Source organism: Salvelinus alpinus, chromosome 33, assembly GCF_045679555.1.
Source record: "Salvelinus alpinus chromosome 33, SLU_Salpinus.1, whole genome shotgun sequence".
Taxonomy (NCBI): Eukaryota; Metazoa; Chordata; class Actinopteri; order Salmoniformes; family Salmonidae; genus Salvelinus; species Salvelinus alpinus.
This window is the reverse complement of record NC_092118.1, coordinates 24,727,978-24,742,633: the sequence shown is the minus strand read 5'-3', so window position 1 is coordinate 24,742,633 and position 14,656 is coordinate 24,727,978. Positions and strand designations below refer to the sequence as shown.

Genomic DNA, 14,656 nt, shown 5'->3' with positions numbered 1-14,656 from the left:
CATAACACATTTACTGATTGCTGAAATTAACTTTCCGTTTAAATTCACCCTATAAATTGTTGATATAGGCCCACTCTTTAATCAATGTCCAGAAGATTATTGTTTTGACTTTCTACTAATGTTCATCTACATGTCATATGCACTTTTGGCATACTGAAGTAATATGAAGTCCAATAAAGTCTTAAAAACATATTTTTAAAATCATAATCGAGAAAAATACAAGCCTGTATTTCTAAAATATTTTTGTAATTCTAAATCAAAGCTGAAATAACAAGATATCTCTTCAGTTGCTCAGTCCCTAAAGCTGCCACTGTTTTCCTAATTAGATTTTATTGCTTTAAATTCAATCTTCCTAAAACAGAGAAGCTGTTGTCACTGAAGGAACTTTGCAGGGGACATCTTTAATATGTTTACACAACACAAGCTACTTTATTATTTTCAGATTCAGTGAGAAAAATATGATATAATCACACATTTAAATGACTAGTAGACACATTTGGTGGCTCATTAAGTAAATCATCAACTGTTGATATTCCCTTGACAAATAATTTAGGAGATGCAATGCAATATTACCATATTTGTCTGCATGAGGGAAAATGAAACATTTTGTGCTTCATAATTTTTTTGTGCTGCAGTGCTAGGATTGTTCTGGAATCTGGACAGTTTGCAAGGAGAGTGACTTGCATAGTTGAGCTCTGTCTCTGAAGAGGGTTATGGTTACCACACTGACAGGGCAAAGCAGACCACCAGTCACCCCAGTGGTCAGCCTAAAGTGCCAATGGTCAGTCAGTGTCAGTGGTGATGTTATGTAATGCTGTGTTCAGTTGTCTTCTGTCTAGCCTCTCTGTATCTTTTCCTCTAGTGGATTTGTTGGCCACCAGTCAATTGCAACAGATGTTTTTATTCAACACAAACAAATCTGTCCTTCAGACTCCACTCCCACTTGCCCAACGCACCGAATGTAACTGCTTCCCTAGTCTCCTTTTGTTACGTTCCCACTAGAATAAAATAAATGTATAAAGTATATAAAAAGCATTATTAAAGAACCGCAGAGAAAAGTGATGGTAGAAACTCCAGTTTCTAGTTCATTATGATGACCACAGAGCCCATGCTTACTCATGTTCCCACGGAATGGAGCTGTTGATTTTTTGATTTACTTTGGTTTTGGGTTTTATTTGGTGTTTGCCTATCTGCATATATTGAAACCAGTATAAATGTGTTTTTCATTGCAGGCTGGGGCCACATACTGCACACAGCAGTGGTTTTAGTTACTGTCATATTTTCTGGGTGAAACAGTCCAGTCCTGAAATGTACTATATGCAGTAAGAGATAATACTTTGACAATATCCCAGCTAGACTCTCTGTTTCTTTAGTAATGGTTCTCTGACTGTTGTAAGGAATGTATGTCTTCCCTGGTGCTCTAGTCCATGGTTCCACATCACCAGAAAAAGAACACTGACAAACACCCTCTCTGGATCAAGTGGGGAAATACATCATATTATTGAGATGGGCATGGAAAAAAGGAAACCTCTTTCCACATTCACTTTAGACAGCTACTTCACTCATCTATTTGATGTATACTTGTTTCTGCCATTTATACACTGCTGTAGCAACAGCTCCATCCAGAATTGTCATAGGATGAAATACAGCAGTTGAGATGTGTGACGCAAGCAGGGCCTGGGCTGGAGGCTGGTCCCCCCTTTGTCTTGTATTGGTTGCAGTAACACATAGCAGTCTGTTTATCTATTTGTGTTGTGTCTGTGTCACCTTAGAAACCCTGGAAGAAAGTTTTCTCATGACTCCATTAAAGCAGTAAACGCCTGACAGATCCGACACAATATCACAGAGGTGATTTATCACATCTGGATGTTAAAAATAAAAAAATAAATAATGGAAATATGCTTTTTTCACATATTAAGAGTTCCTTATGTAAACTAATGGGCGATTAGTTGTAGGCGTTGGCAATTTTTTTTTTACCTGGTCAAACTTTGGACAAACGTTTGGCTTTTGTTTTCAGAGAAATCTGTGTTTTATAAGACTGTCTGTCTGTACTGTACAGAAGCAATAAGAATGTCTCAACCTCTCAAACTGAGCTGACTCTGACAGCAGATAGATTTTTACATTGTTCTTTATTGGGCCTCATTGTTACATTTATGCATGACCTGAGGTTGCGGTACCATACGTACTTCATTTCTCATGCGTCCTTTACAGCAGGGTTTTCCAAACTCAGTCATAAGGGGCCCCTTCTGTGCACATTTTGTTTTTTGTCGTAGCACTACACAGCTGATTCAAATAACCAACTCATCATCAGGCTTTGATTATTTGAATCAGCTGTGTAATACTAGGGCAAAAACCAAAATGTGCACAATGGGGTGGCCCCAGGACTGAGTTTGGGAAATCCTTGTCACGTTCGCTGTCTTCAAACTCCCTATCATAAATGAGCCAAGGCGCAGCGTGCATGTAATTCCACATCTTTAATCGAAGTGAAACCTTTCACAAAAAAAACAGGTAAACAGAATCAGAACGTGACGCAACCGTGGCGCACACAAACACTCACGGAAAATAAATAATTACCCACAAACACAGGTGGGAAAAAAGGCTGCCTAAGTATGATTCCCAATCAGAGACAACGATAGACAGCTGCCTCTGATTGGGAACCATACCCGGCCAACAAAGAAATAGAAAAGTAGAATGCCTCCCCAAATCACACCCTGACCTAACCAAAGAGAGAAATAAAAAGGCTCTCTAAGGTCAGGGCGTGACAATCCTGCTTTACAGCACTGGGAAAAGGCAAGGACTTGTAAAAGAACAGGGGCATCAACCCCAGTTGTTAAATGAAATTCAAACTGCAAAAACTCTGATTCCTAATTGTGTTGATTTTCTGTTTCTAATAATGTCCAGAGGGTTGATCCTGCTGCCAGTGGAACTGATTTCTTTAGTACGATTTACCGATTTACAGACTTTTCCTCCCTCGTCCTGCTGTTTTTCAGCCCCATGACTCTCAGCTGTGTCTCCAGGCCTTTGCTCCTAACAGTGATTTATTGACACGTCTCCTCTGCACGTGTATGGAGTTTGATAGGGGTCCTAAGCTCATTTCCATGCAGCCAAAAACCTGTTCATGTGATGAAATGCATGTTGTTCTTGGTGTACTAGAAGAGGAATAACACTAAGTCACTCTGCTGTTGGTCCCTGTTACAGTTTTGGGTACACTGTGATCTGGATGTGGTTATCTTCCAGAAATGTCCATGCTATCATAAAATAGAGAGGGTCTAATGGTTCACTTAGATTACCCACACCATACCACCCTTTTGGTACGACTGGGGCTCCACCAGCTCTCTCTCTCTCTGTGTTTGTGTGTGTGCTTGTGTGTGTGTTTGTGTGTGCGTGTGTGCCATGTACCTCCATGTTCCTCTGATTTATTAGATGTTGGAGGCTTTCAACTTTTGAGGAGGCTGGAGAGGACGGTTCCCTGCTCCCACAGGTGCTCCCAGCAGCCAGCAGCCAGCCCAGAGACAGAATAGAACAGAGCCGAGCCTCCCAGCAGGCGGCGGAAGAGCTTTGACACGATTAAGACCTCATCTGGAACCCAAGCACCTTGCCTGGCCATCTGCTGGTGTGGATCATGGTCGATCCTACACTCAGGCCCAGGCAGCAGGATGTAGAGAATATACATACTGTAACAGACTGGAAGTGGTTAAGAGCAGGGAGTGGACTACACATCAAATTGAATGAGGTGATTAAAACAAGCGACTCAGAGAAGAGAAGGGAGACTTGAGAGGGAGACTGGGAGAGGGACCGGTGCTGAACCTACAGTACAGTAGCACCGTGGCCTGGGTGACTGCCTGGCCGGTTGGCTGGTTGGTGCTGAGGTCTCACTTTGTGTGTGTGCAGTGATCAGTGGGGTTTAATAGAGCAGTGAGACGGCTATGTCTGGAATGCCTCTCGACACGGCCGTGACCCCCCAGGGACGACCAGGAGATTACTGTTCTCTACTTCTCCTCTGGTTCCAACCTCAGACTGGGAGAGAGAGAGAGCCTCAGAATTGGAGATGGACCAGCCACTGACTTCACACACTTACAGTAACTCACTGGTTACTATAGAGAAGGGCTGTGGAGCACTAAACCAGGAGTATGGGGATGGAGTAAACTACGTTCTTATGTCCACACTAGCAAACCACTTAGAATGTATTGGGCATTCCTTCTAAGTACTGTGGTCGTGTGGATATTGGGACCTGCAGTATGATGGGACACATTGCTCAGACACTATAGATAAGACAGAAAACAATAGCAAGTAATTGAAACCAGATCTGAAAAACTATTTCCCAGAGTTTAAAGAGCAAAGCGAGAGCAGACAAAAGGCAGGGAGGCAATACTGGCAATACTGGCAATACCCCCCCCCCCCCCCCCCCCTCTCACTTCAAACTACTTCAAACTACTTCTATGTCCCTGGTGAAGCTGTGAATTAAGTACCTCTGAAAAGATCATGTGAACCTCTTGTCAATTAATCAGACCTCAGTGTGATGTGCTGTACTTACTGGGACAAACATTCCCATAGCCACAGGGGTGGTGGTGGTGGCGGAGCAGGACTTTAAGTAGTGGGACACACACTATGACAGAGAAGGAGAGAATTCATCATGTCATTTGCATTAAAGGAAATAGTTCAGCATCCTTACTCAATTTTGAGGTGACAGTCCCAGAGGGAATGGAAGTGTGTGTTAGTGTGTGTGTGGTGCCATTTCTCTCCCTGAAACAGAGGCAGTTTAGCGGCTGGCCTGAAGCCAAGTCCTGCTCGTTCCTCTTTAATTCAATGAAGGAGAGGAGCAGGGAGCATCCTTCTCCACATGACCATAGCCTAATCAGATATACCATACAATCTCTGCCCCCCCCTCTCTTGTTGCAACAGGAAGGACATATACAGACAATCAACCACTCTAGCTCTGTGATCAATGTTGACATTATCAAATGACCTTAATGAAACAAGCCCTGCAGCTACCTTTCCCTCTGCGATACCAGCTCAGCCTATCAGATATACCCTCTGTGCTCCTAACATTGTTGAACCAGAGAAATCTGTGGTCAATAAAGTACATTTATTTATGTAGCTACTAAGGGCCCCAGTGGCCTACAGGTCATGTGTTGAAGGTCTGAAAGGAGCATAGAGGCCTTGACTTAGTTATGTGCCCAGTGATACCAAACAAATTGGACCGCAGGCTACAAATAAACCCTACAGTCTTTAACAGCAGACATATTATATAGGACGAGGAGGTAATCTTGAAATGGGTGAGAAGCGGTTGTTTTAAACTGTAAATGTACTGGTAAGCAGAAGCAGATGGTGACAGTGAGCGAAACCCCCTCAGAAAGGAGGCCTAAAATCCCTCTGTGTAAATGTTTGGTTTTACTATTTCATTCTTGTAAAGTACCCATTTGGAATTTGAGTAGGTCTTGATTGTGGAAGCAGTGGTAGTGTATAAGAAGCTATATCACAATAGGGGTTGTCGTTAGTTTTGAACTATCTGGCTAATAGTCCTGCACTTTAAGCATTAAACCACGTTTGGGACCAAATGACTTGGGATTCCACAATATGGTTTTCACAATGACTGTGGGTTCTGTGTGTGTGGTTTAGTTGTAGGGGGTGCTGAAGCATTCAAGTCTCAGCAGTGAGAACTGTTGATGTTCGTCTTTCTCCACTCCAGTGAATGACTGATCACAGTCCCGCTTTGAAAGATCCAGATTAAGAACAAATACCCTCTGGTCTGAAATGACATGTTTGCGAAAATCAGGAACGAAGATCAGGGAGAAGACAAACAAAAGATCTGGCATGGCTCTGTCAGAGATGTCATTCCCACATGTGGAGTTGGAGTTAGGATGTACTGCAGCTTGGGCTCACATAAACAACCATGTTTAGTTTTCCTTATGACAGCCGGCTGTGTGGTATTCTGCTCTCCTCCAGGCAGTGCATGTGGAAATATCTAGTCTGTGTGGTCTGGTCCCAGAGCAGGTCCCAGACACTGTGAACACCACCCTGAGTGTGGAGGCGATAGGGGACAAGGGTTTGATATGAGCTGTGGGGGTGCTCTTCTGTCCCTTAGGACACCAGAACAAGCTCTGATGGCAGCTCTCCAGTGTCAAGGCTCACAATCTCTCTTCCCCTCTCCTCCTATGGTCATTGCTCTCTTCCTGTTAAACCAGCCTCTGCTGGCTGGCTGTGCATCACATTCTGGGCTGGATCTCTGCCCCTTAACGACATCACTGTCACATAATATGACTCTCATATGTTAACTCTCTGTGTTTGGTCTCATTTATTTATTTTGTCTGGCATGGGAACAAAGCTGAAGTGATGCACTGGGAGAGTTGAAGAGAGGCTTTGGAGTGCTTGCAAAAGGAGTCAGTGCCAGAGACACACAGAACTGAGAGTCTATAATGGTTGTTATGGGATACAATCAGTCCTGTGTGTGGTAACTATGGTCTTGGTTTAGCAAGGGCAACAGTACTTGTACGCTTGGCTAACCAGCTAGTGATACTACATCTGGTACATGTGTAGGACACAGCAACATGCTGGGAGGGGAGAACCACAGCAGAAGCACAGAACCGGGTCTGGCTCTTATCACCCAGAAGGCAGGGTGATGACACTGATAAAGAGTGATGAGAACCAGCAGAGGCATCATGCCCATAGTGAGCACATGTGCCCTCATATTTGTCCTGTTAAAAATGTGTTGTTTCTCTGTAATACTACTAGCTAGCTAGCAATTTTATTAAGTTTGCTTTGGCTATCCCAGATAGGCTCCCAACCTCGACTACAGCTACCTGGACCAAGAAGCGATTTCAGGATTTCAATCAAGCTAGACTAGCTAGCTTGTTTAATGTCTAACTATCTTAGCTGACAAGCCTCACAAGACTCATATCCTTTTCAATCTTTTACCCAGATTTTAGCAGCGATGCAGAGAAGCATATTTTGTTTTTATAAATAAACCACCAGTCAGGAGAACACAAAAAGCTCAAGATGTATGTTTAGATTTGCAGAAAATATACATATTTACATATAATTAAGCGTAATGATTATGGCTCTAGATTGCAGGAAAAAGCTGTTTCTATCAGAACTCAGGATAAGAACCAGATGCAGACAGTTCAAATCACAGATGTTTATTAACAAAACAGGGAGCAGGCAGACAACAGGTGAAGAGCAGGCAGAGATCGGTAATCCAGGGCAGAGTCAGAAAGGTGCAGAACGGCAGGCAGGCTCAGGGTCAGGGCAGGCAGAGTGGTCAAAACGACAAAAACAGGGGCTAGGGAGAAACACACTGGTAGGCTTGAAGAGCAGGCAGAGATCGATAATCCAGGGCAGAGTCAGAAAGGTACAGAACAGCAGGCTTCCAGGGAGACCCAATTGATTGTATTACTGACTTTCACTCAGATATTATATGAACATGGCATAAGTCATGGCAAAATGTGTAGAAAATGTGCTTTAAAACAGCAACATTTTCTCAACACCCCATGGAAAAATGTGAGGAGTTGCAGGAAATATACTGACTAGCCCATATGGGTGGCCACATGTATGTAAGTCACAGTCTTTACAAACAGTTTCCTTTCAAGTTGATGCAGCATAAATGTAATTAACAGTTTAATTCAACCGTTCCCACACCTCGTGTACCTGCTCATCACCAGTCTTCACTCCCCTTCCTGTTATGTCACAAGAATGATCTGAGTCAATTAGTGACTTTTCACACAGGTGTAATTGGCTCAGGGCAAGATGCAGATTGAAGAGCAGATTGAAAACCCTCAACCACCTTATTTGTGGTTCTTTCATTGAGGAAAATGGAGAGGGAGGAGAGCAAACCGGAGATAGAGAGACTAATGAACTTCTTGTGGTGGAGGAGGAGAGAGAGAAGGTAAAGAGGGAAGAGGGGATGAGGAGGAGGAGTGAGAGGGGAGGAGAAGGAGAAGGACAATGGGTGGCAGAGGAGAGAGACTAAGTTCTTGGGGAGGAGGAGAGGAAAGATGAATCTCCCGGGTGGCGCAGTGGTCTAGGGCACTGCATCGCAGTGCTAGCTGCGCCACCAGAGTCTCTGGGTTCACGCCCGGGCTGGGCTGGGTTCGCGCCCAGGCTCTGTCGCAGCCGGCCGCAACCGGGAGATCCGTGGGGCGATGCACAATTGGCATAGCGTCGTCCGGGTTAGGGAGGGTTTAGCCGGTAGGGAGGGTTTGGCCGGTAGGGATATCCTTGTCTCAGTATGTAAAAAAAAAAAATGTAATAAAATGTATGCACTCTACTGTAAGTCGCTCTGGATAAGAGCGTCTGCTCTTGGCCGGTAGGGATATCCTTGTCTCAGTATGTAAAAATGTAATAAAATGTATGCACTCTACTGTAAGTCGCTCTGGATAAGAGCGTCTGCTAAATGACTAAAATGTAAATGTAAGAGGAGAGAAAGGGAAGTAGAAGAGAGGGAGGAAGACTGGCACAGAGCCATTTGTCAGAGCTGGTAAACAGGAAGTGGTGGATAGAATGCTCAGTGTTGAGGGTTGTGGCTTAAGAGTTGGCAGACACCCTTATTGACAGTGTTACTCAGGACAATCCAGGACACCAAGAAACAACCTTCCAGGATTTGAAACATTCCTGTTCAAATTCCTCCTTTTACAGTTCTCAAAAGCCTCATTCTCAACTCATATAATTCTCCTCATCAAAGGCAAAACATGTATTTCATTTGACAGAGAGTAACGCCTAACTGTACGTGGCTTTGGATAAGAGCGTCTGCTAAATGTCTAAAATGTAAATGCAGTATGAGTCAAACTGGTTATTTTCAAACCTCAACCAACCTTCTACTGGTAGACTGTAGGTGAGGTGTGGAGCCTGGTGTTTTCAAGTCTCAGAGTCTCAAGTCTGTCAGTGAGGATGGAAGTCACTTCACATCCCTGCAAAACAGCAGATTTCTCTACGATTAAATAAAACAGTTGAACGGAAAAATATATATTCAGCACAGAAAAAAGGCTGGAATGCCCAAATACTGGAGCAACAAGAGAGATAACTACAATAGAATCACGTATGTCTCATGTGTTTTTGTTTAAGCCTGCCCAGCTCTTTGTTTACATGGAGAGAGGCACTCTGAACTGGGTTGGTCTGGAACAATTCTGTCCATTCTTTGATGGATTGTGTTGCTTCAGCTATGCTTACTTGTATTTCTGTTATTCAAAGGGCTTAGTTATACTATACTAAGATGTTTAATCCTTGAGTCTTTCCTGAAGAGAAGAATACTCCTAAAGGGAGAAATCATGTTTTATGAAAATGATTTACTGTGTGTATTATGCTGCAGCATGGCTGTCGTGACAGTGTGATGGGGTTGTTGTGATGTTTACATGTTTGCTTGGCGTGTCTCTCCATCCTGACAGACAGGCCTGTGGTTCCACACTCCAAGCAGCCAGGTCTCCTGTCTCCTACTATCGACATGGCTTTGATCTGCAGCCTCCCAGGCCGAGCCCTCTGACCGGACTGCTCTGTGAAGTCAGCGCACTGTGCAACCCGAGCAGGATGGACGAGAGCGTGGGTCCGGGTGTGAGGGGGTGTGAAACCGGGTCTGCCCATGCTGTAGCATTTATTAATCATCATAATTGTTTGTCCGAGCTCTCATAAAGGAAAAGGGCTGGTAGCAGTCTATCTCACGACTGACTGTTCTTCTACAAGGTCTAGAAGACCTAGACCTACCGTAGTGAGCTCCAGATGTGAAGAGAACATGCTCACACACACACAGTATTTGGCCTCCCAAAAAAATAAAATAAAATTGTATTCGTTTCAACATGACACAAAGTAGGACGTTACTGTAATGAAAACCACAGGTTTATGAATGAGGGGGGGGATGTCACTATCAGTCTCACATGGTTGGGGTGGTTTGGTCAGGCTGGCTCAGAGAGAGAGAGCTGGACCTCAGCCTGCCAGGACAGATTCAGACAGACAGACAGATGGCCAGGCCAGCTCTTTGAAGCCCTGCAGAACATCCATTAAAGCAATCTGCAGCGCTTGGCTGAGATGTGGTGCAGAGCGAGAGTGGAGTTAAGCAGGACCTAGGGCCCCAAGAGAGAAAATGGATCCCAGCCCAGGGTCCTGGTTCCCCCAGAGAGAATAGAACCCAGCTCACCGAGTCCGCAGAGTAACACTAAAGCCCAGCAGTTCCATCGCTGCAGTCAGCGCTCATGAGTTCTCACTGCACCAATATTCATTATTACACACAAGCACAGAGCTCAGCTCACACTCGCCTATGTTTGGTTAAATTTAACTTCACCTGACTACAACAACACAAGGGGAACTATAGCTATGGACTCAAGCAGTTCAAGGTATCTACAGTAACTCCCAGCCCACCACAGTATAATATTACTGTGAGTTACGGCAGAGCCGTAAACAGATACTTTTACTCATGAAACCCACAAGAGGACATCGGCCAAGTATTTCATAGGAATATTACTCAAGGTTCCACAGTTCCCACAGGCAAACCAGGAAATTACATTTTAAATGGTTAGATTGAAGAAAAAAAACCTCAAATGAAATGTATCAAATATATAAATCAAGGCTGAGCATATCTAACCCAGAGCCATATATACATGCCATTTTTTGGGGGGGGATATAGTATATCTAACCTACCCCCGTTCACTACTCGCCTATTCTAACACATAATTCTCACATCCCTCATCCATTAAAACAGACAGAAACAGTATAAAGAAATGTCTTTAAATATATTTTATAAGATGCGCTACTTATGCGTTGGCATTTTAAATAGAAAACATCTTATTACTTTAATCTTATTACTTTAATCGTATCACTTTAATCGTATTACTTTAATCTTATTACTTTAATCTTATTACTTTTATCTTATTACTTTTATCTTATTACTTTCTCATGACACTCTACTTAAAAAAAAGTTTAACATATTATTCACTGAATATCTACAGCTCTTTTTCCTGGTTAAAGACTTATCAGACCACAGAATGGCGAAACACTTGGAATGTCAAAGCATTGGCACATTAGTAGGGTTTCAAAATTCCAGATATCCCAGTTAGAAGATTCCCAGAATTAGGAGAAAATAAGCAGGAAATCGAGAATCCAGCAATAAGGATTTCTGGAAATCTAGGACATTTTGGGAAAGTTTCAGGAATTTTGCAACCGTACACTATTAGTTAATTCTCAACAACAATAACACAACAGTATCCTGATGCTACACGATCACAGTAAGATGTCTGGACCATCAGGTAAGTAGCACCATCTCTAGTCTACTGGGCTGACTGGTTGTGGTTCTTCCTCTCCTGCCAGGACTTCTTCCTCAGGTCCAGCTCAGTGTCTGTGAAGGCTGCTGGGCCCCAGTTAGTCATCCTCTGTGGTCCTTTATCACCTTCACAGACAGACACAGACAGAAGGAGAAAGAAAACATCACAGACTGTATTTGTAAGTCGCTCTGGATAAGAGCGTCTGCTAAATGACTTAAATGTAAATGTAAATGTATTGAAACAATAGATCAATAGAACAAAGACATCAATAGCATTGCAATATGAGTATGGAGAGGAGAACAGAACAGAACATGAACATGCAGTGGAGGACATTCTACTATGGTGATGTTGCACTCTCATTCTTACTTACCTGGCTGGATGAGACGGACCAGTCCCTCGTGCTTGGCCACCTTGTCTTTCCAGCTCTTGGTCTTATTAGCTGCCTGCTCCAGTTTCATTCTCACCTCCTGTAACACAAACACACACACAGGGTTTATCCATATATCTATCTCAATGATGGCAAGTACAAGTCCGTTTAAATAATAAATAAGTTATGCTGTTGTTCTTGAAGTGGAGACAGTTCTCAGTGAAATCACCACTAGATGGCAACAGAGTGCAAGGAGAGACCTCTATGACGGTTTTGTGTTGTTTTGTGTTGCGTCAACAGTTGACAGAGGAGTAATTTGAGAAGAAGCCAAGTTTGGTGCCAGGGACGGTTCAAACGTCAGGCAGCCTTCCACTGACTCAACACTATATTCAGCTGAATAAAGACCAGTAGTTGCTCACAGACATATAGGTCTAAAGGAAGTACTTCCTGACAAATTTGTTTTTATCTTGTTTATGAAATGGCCCAGCAACACCTTACTTTAAGTGAAGTGTTAATAGGGGACATGGTCCCTACTAACAGCCATATTGAAACACAGACAGGGTGTTGTTCTCTGACCTCGTACTGCTCCAGCGCTCCGTGCCTTTCCCTCTCAAGACTCTCCAGCTGCAAATTGGCTGCCTGCAGGGCCATCTCCTTGGCCAGCCGGTCGCTCTCCAGCTCCTGCTTCTCAGCCTGGGTCTGGGAGATGGCCCTCTGCTGCTGCAGGTGGATCTGCTCCAGCTCCCCCCGCTTGGCTGACTCCTCCTCCAGAAGCCTGGGTACATGCAGAAACAGACACAGCACATGAACCAATCACAGACAGACACTCAAACAAATGTTAGGTGCAGATGCCTGAGAATGTGAATGTTAACATCTATACACAGCCTTCTGATACACAACTGTTTTTGTGCGATAATGTACACTCCATCTGTGTGTGTCGTGTGAAGTTGTGTACCACATGGCACCTGTTTCCCTATATAGTGTACTACCTTTAACCAGTGCATGTACACTGAGTGTATAAAACATTAGGAACACCTGCTCTTTCCATGACATAGACTGACCAGGTGAATCAAGGTGATAGCTAGGATCTCTTTGTCATGACTGACCACGAGAATCCAAATAGGTCAGATCAGGTTTGCAATGAATAACTTCAATCAGACCCCATTTCACCCGTAGAGGGGGGAGGAAAGAACAAGTGGTGATTTACACTCACGTCATGTTGTAAATCAAGGGAGAAGATCCAGGCTTGCGCTCTCCAAATTCACCAAAGGAATGTGCTTTGTCTCAACAGACCTTTTCCCGCTGAAACTCTAACACATTAAAAAGCTAATAATGTAACAATATTTCTAATGTAGAACGTGGGGAATTGTCAGAGGCGGTCTATAGAACACTAATGTCATGTTGTTTGTTATTTTGTGATGTCATTAAAACTGTTATGAAGGAAATACTGTAACTTGGAAAGTATACACACTACATGGATACATTTTCCATACTATTGGTTGTGCATGTAATATGGAAAATTATTAAAGTGTTTTTGAAAAGAGAGGAATGTGATTTGAGAAGTTATAAGAGATAATTGTTTTCCAAAACTTTGCACAGTGAGTAATCACCGCCCCAGAGTGAGGTCAGGGAGCATGCCAGCCAGCCGGAACCGGCCCTTTCGGGCAAAAGGTATAAATGATGGGTTAAGAAAAAAACACATTGAACCAGAAAAAGCGTGAAGCGGCAACTACATGTTTAAAATGGTTTGAACTTTGAATCTCAACAGGAGGTGGAGACGATAAACTCACCTCCAGGACAATCACTGGAACGGCTGATTAGCTGTCCTAAGTAAAGTATCTTCGAAAGCTAATTTAAGTAGGACCATCCTGTTACTCTGCTCAAACCATGTCACGCCCTGACCGTAGAGATCCTTTTTATGTCTCTATTGTGGTTGGTCAGGGCGTGAGTTTGGGTGGGCATTCTATGTCTGGTGTTCTATGTTGTCCTTGTTTTGTATTTCTGTGTGTTTGGCCTGGTATGGTTCTCAATCAGAGGCAGCTGTCTATCGTTGTCTCTGATTGAGAATCATACTTAGGTAGCCTGTTCTCACCTGTGTTTGTGGGTGGTTGTTTTCTGTTTAGTGTATGTCAACTTGCAGAACTGTTTCGTTTTCGTCTCGTTGTTATTTTGTGTAGTGTTCAGTTGTGATTAAATTATTTTATCATGAACACTTACCACGCTGCATTTTGGTCCTCTTATCCTTCTCCAGACGAAAATCGCTACAGACCATCGTATTACGCTACTTTCATCACCCCACTGGGAAACCATTGATACAGCTGGCTAGCCTATCTTCAAGAGTGAATGGAAGGAAAATCAACTCTGTAGTTCTGTTTAGGACTACACGACAAGTCACCAGATACCGGACAACTACGAAGAAGGACAACAGTAGAAGAGTTGTTGGAACCATTTCAGACAATCAGAGCCTTACAAGCGTGCCGCGAAAAGGCCCAACACCCTTTCCAAGGCTGCCCCGTTCACTGAGAGATCCCCGGCGGACCCAGGCATTTCACGTAAATACATTCATGATGTCTTGCTCAAAGCGGGCAGCGGTTCTTATGCAAAGTATATGGTTATTGTAGGTGACAGTAGTTTCTGAATGTGGCAATGTTAAGTGTCTCTGTCCCTCTCTCTCCCTCTCCATCTCTTCTTTAACAAGCATCCATGTTTTTGTCATTCCACTATGGACCTGTTTTCAGAGTATTACGTCTCCAGTCAATAACTGGTGCAGAGTGTGTGTGTGTTTAGCCTGTGTTCCCATTTAATTAGCTAGTAATTAAATAATTAAACCAATTTGGGTAGTACTGAATCATAATTAAGGCTTAGGTTTTTGCAGATGCAAGGAGGTTACGACTGTTCAGAATGATGATATGATACGAGGTTATGATTAATACGTTGACTGTTTATAGATGTGATAGGTAAAGACCTTTTAGAGTTTAATTCCGGAGATGGTAACTCTTTAAAGAACCGCTCTCGTGGTGCCCCAGATCCTAATGAGTTAATTGTTACA

General features: G+C 43.3%; 1 protein-coding gene across 2 annotated transcripts in view; it reads right to left on the bottom strand.

Annotated features, from left to right (window-relative positions):
- Positions 1 to 10,701: 10,701 nt before the first annotated feature.
- The window catches only part of LOC139562756 (switch-associated protein 70-like), a 29,723-nt gene continuing 25,768 nt past the window's right edge, over positions 10,702 to 14,656 (bottom strand). For both annotated transcript variants that reach the window (XM_071380748.1, XM_071380749.1), the window contains exons 10-12: positions 12,184 to 12,382; positions 11,611 to 11,707; positions 10,702 to 11,365 (exon numbers count right to left, since the gene is read on the bottom strand). In XM_071380748.1, coding sequence (XP_071236849.1) covers positions 11,247 to 11,365; positions 11,611 to 11,707; positions 12,184 to 12,382 — 415 coding nt within the window. In that variant the 3' untranslated portion in view covers positions 10,702 to 11,246. The remainder of the gene's footprint in view (positions 11,366 to 11,610; positions 11,708 to 12,183; positions 12,383 to 14,656) is intronic.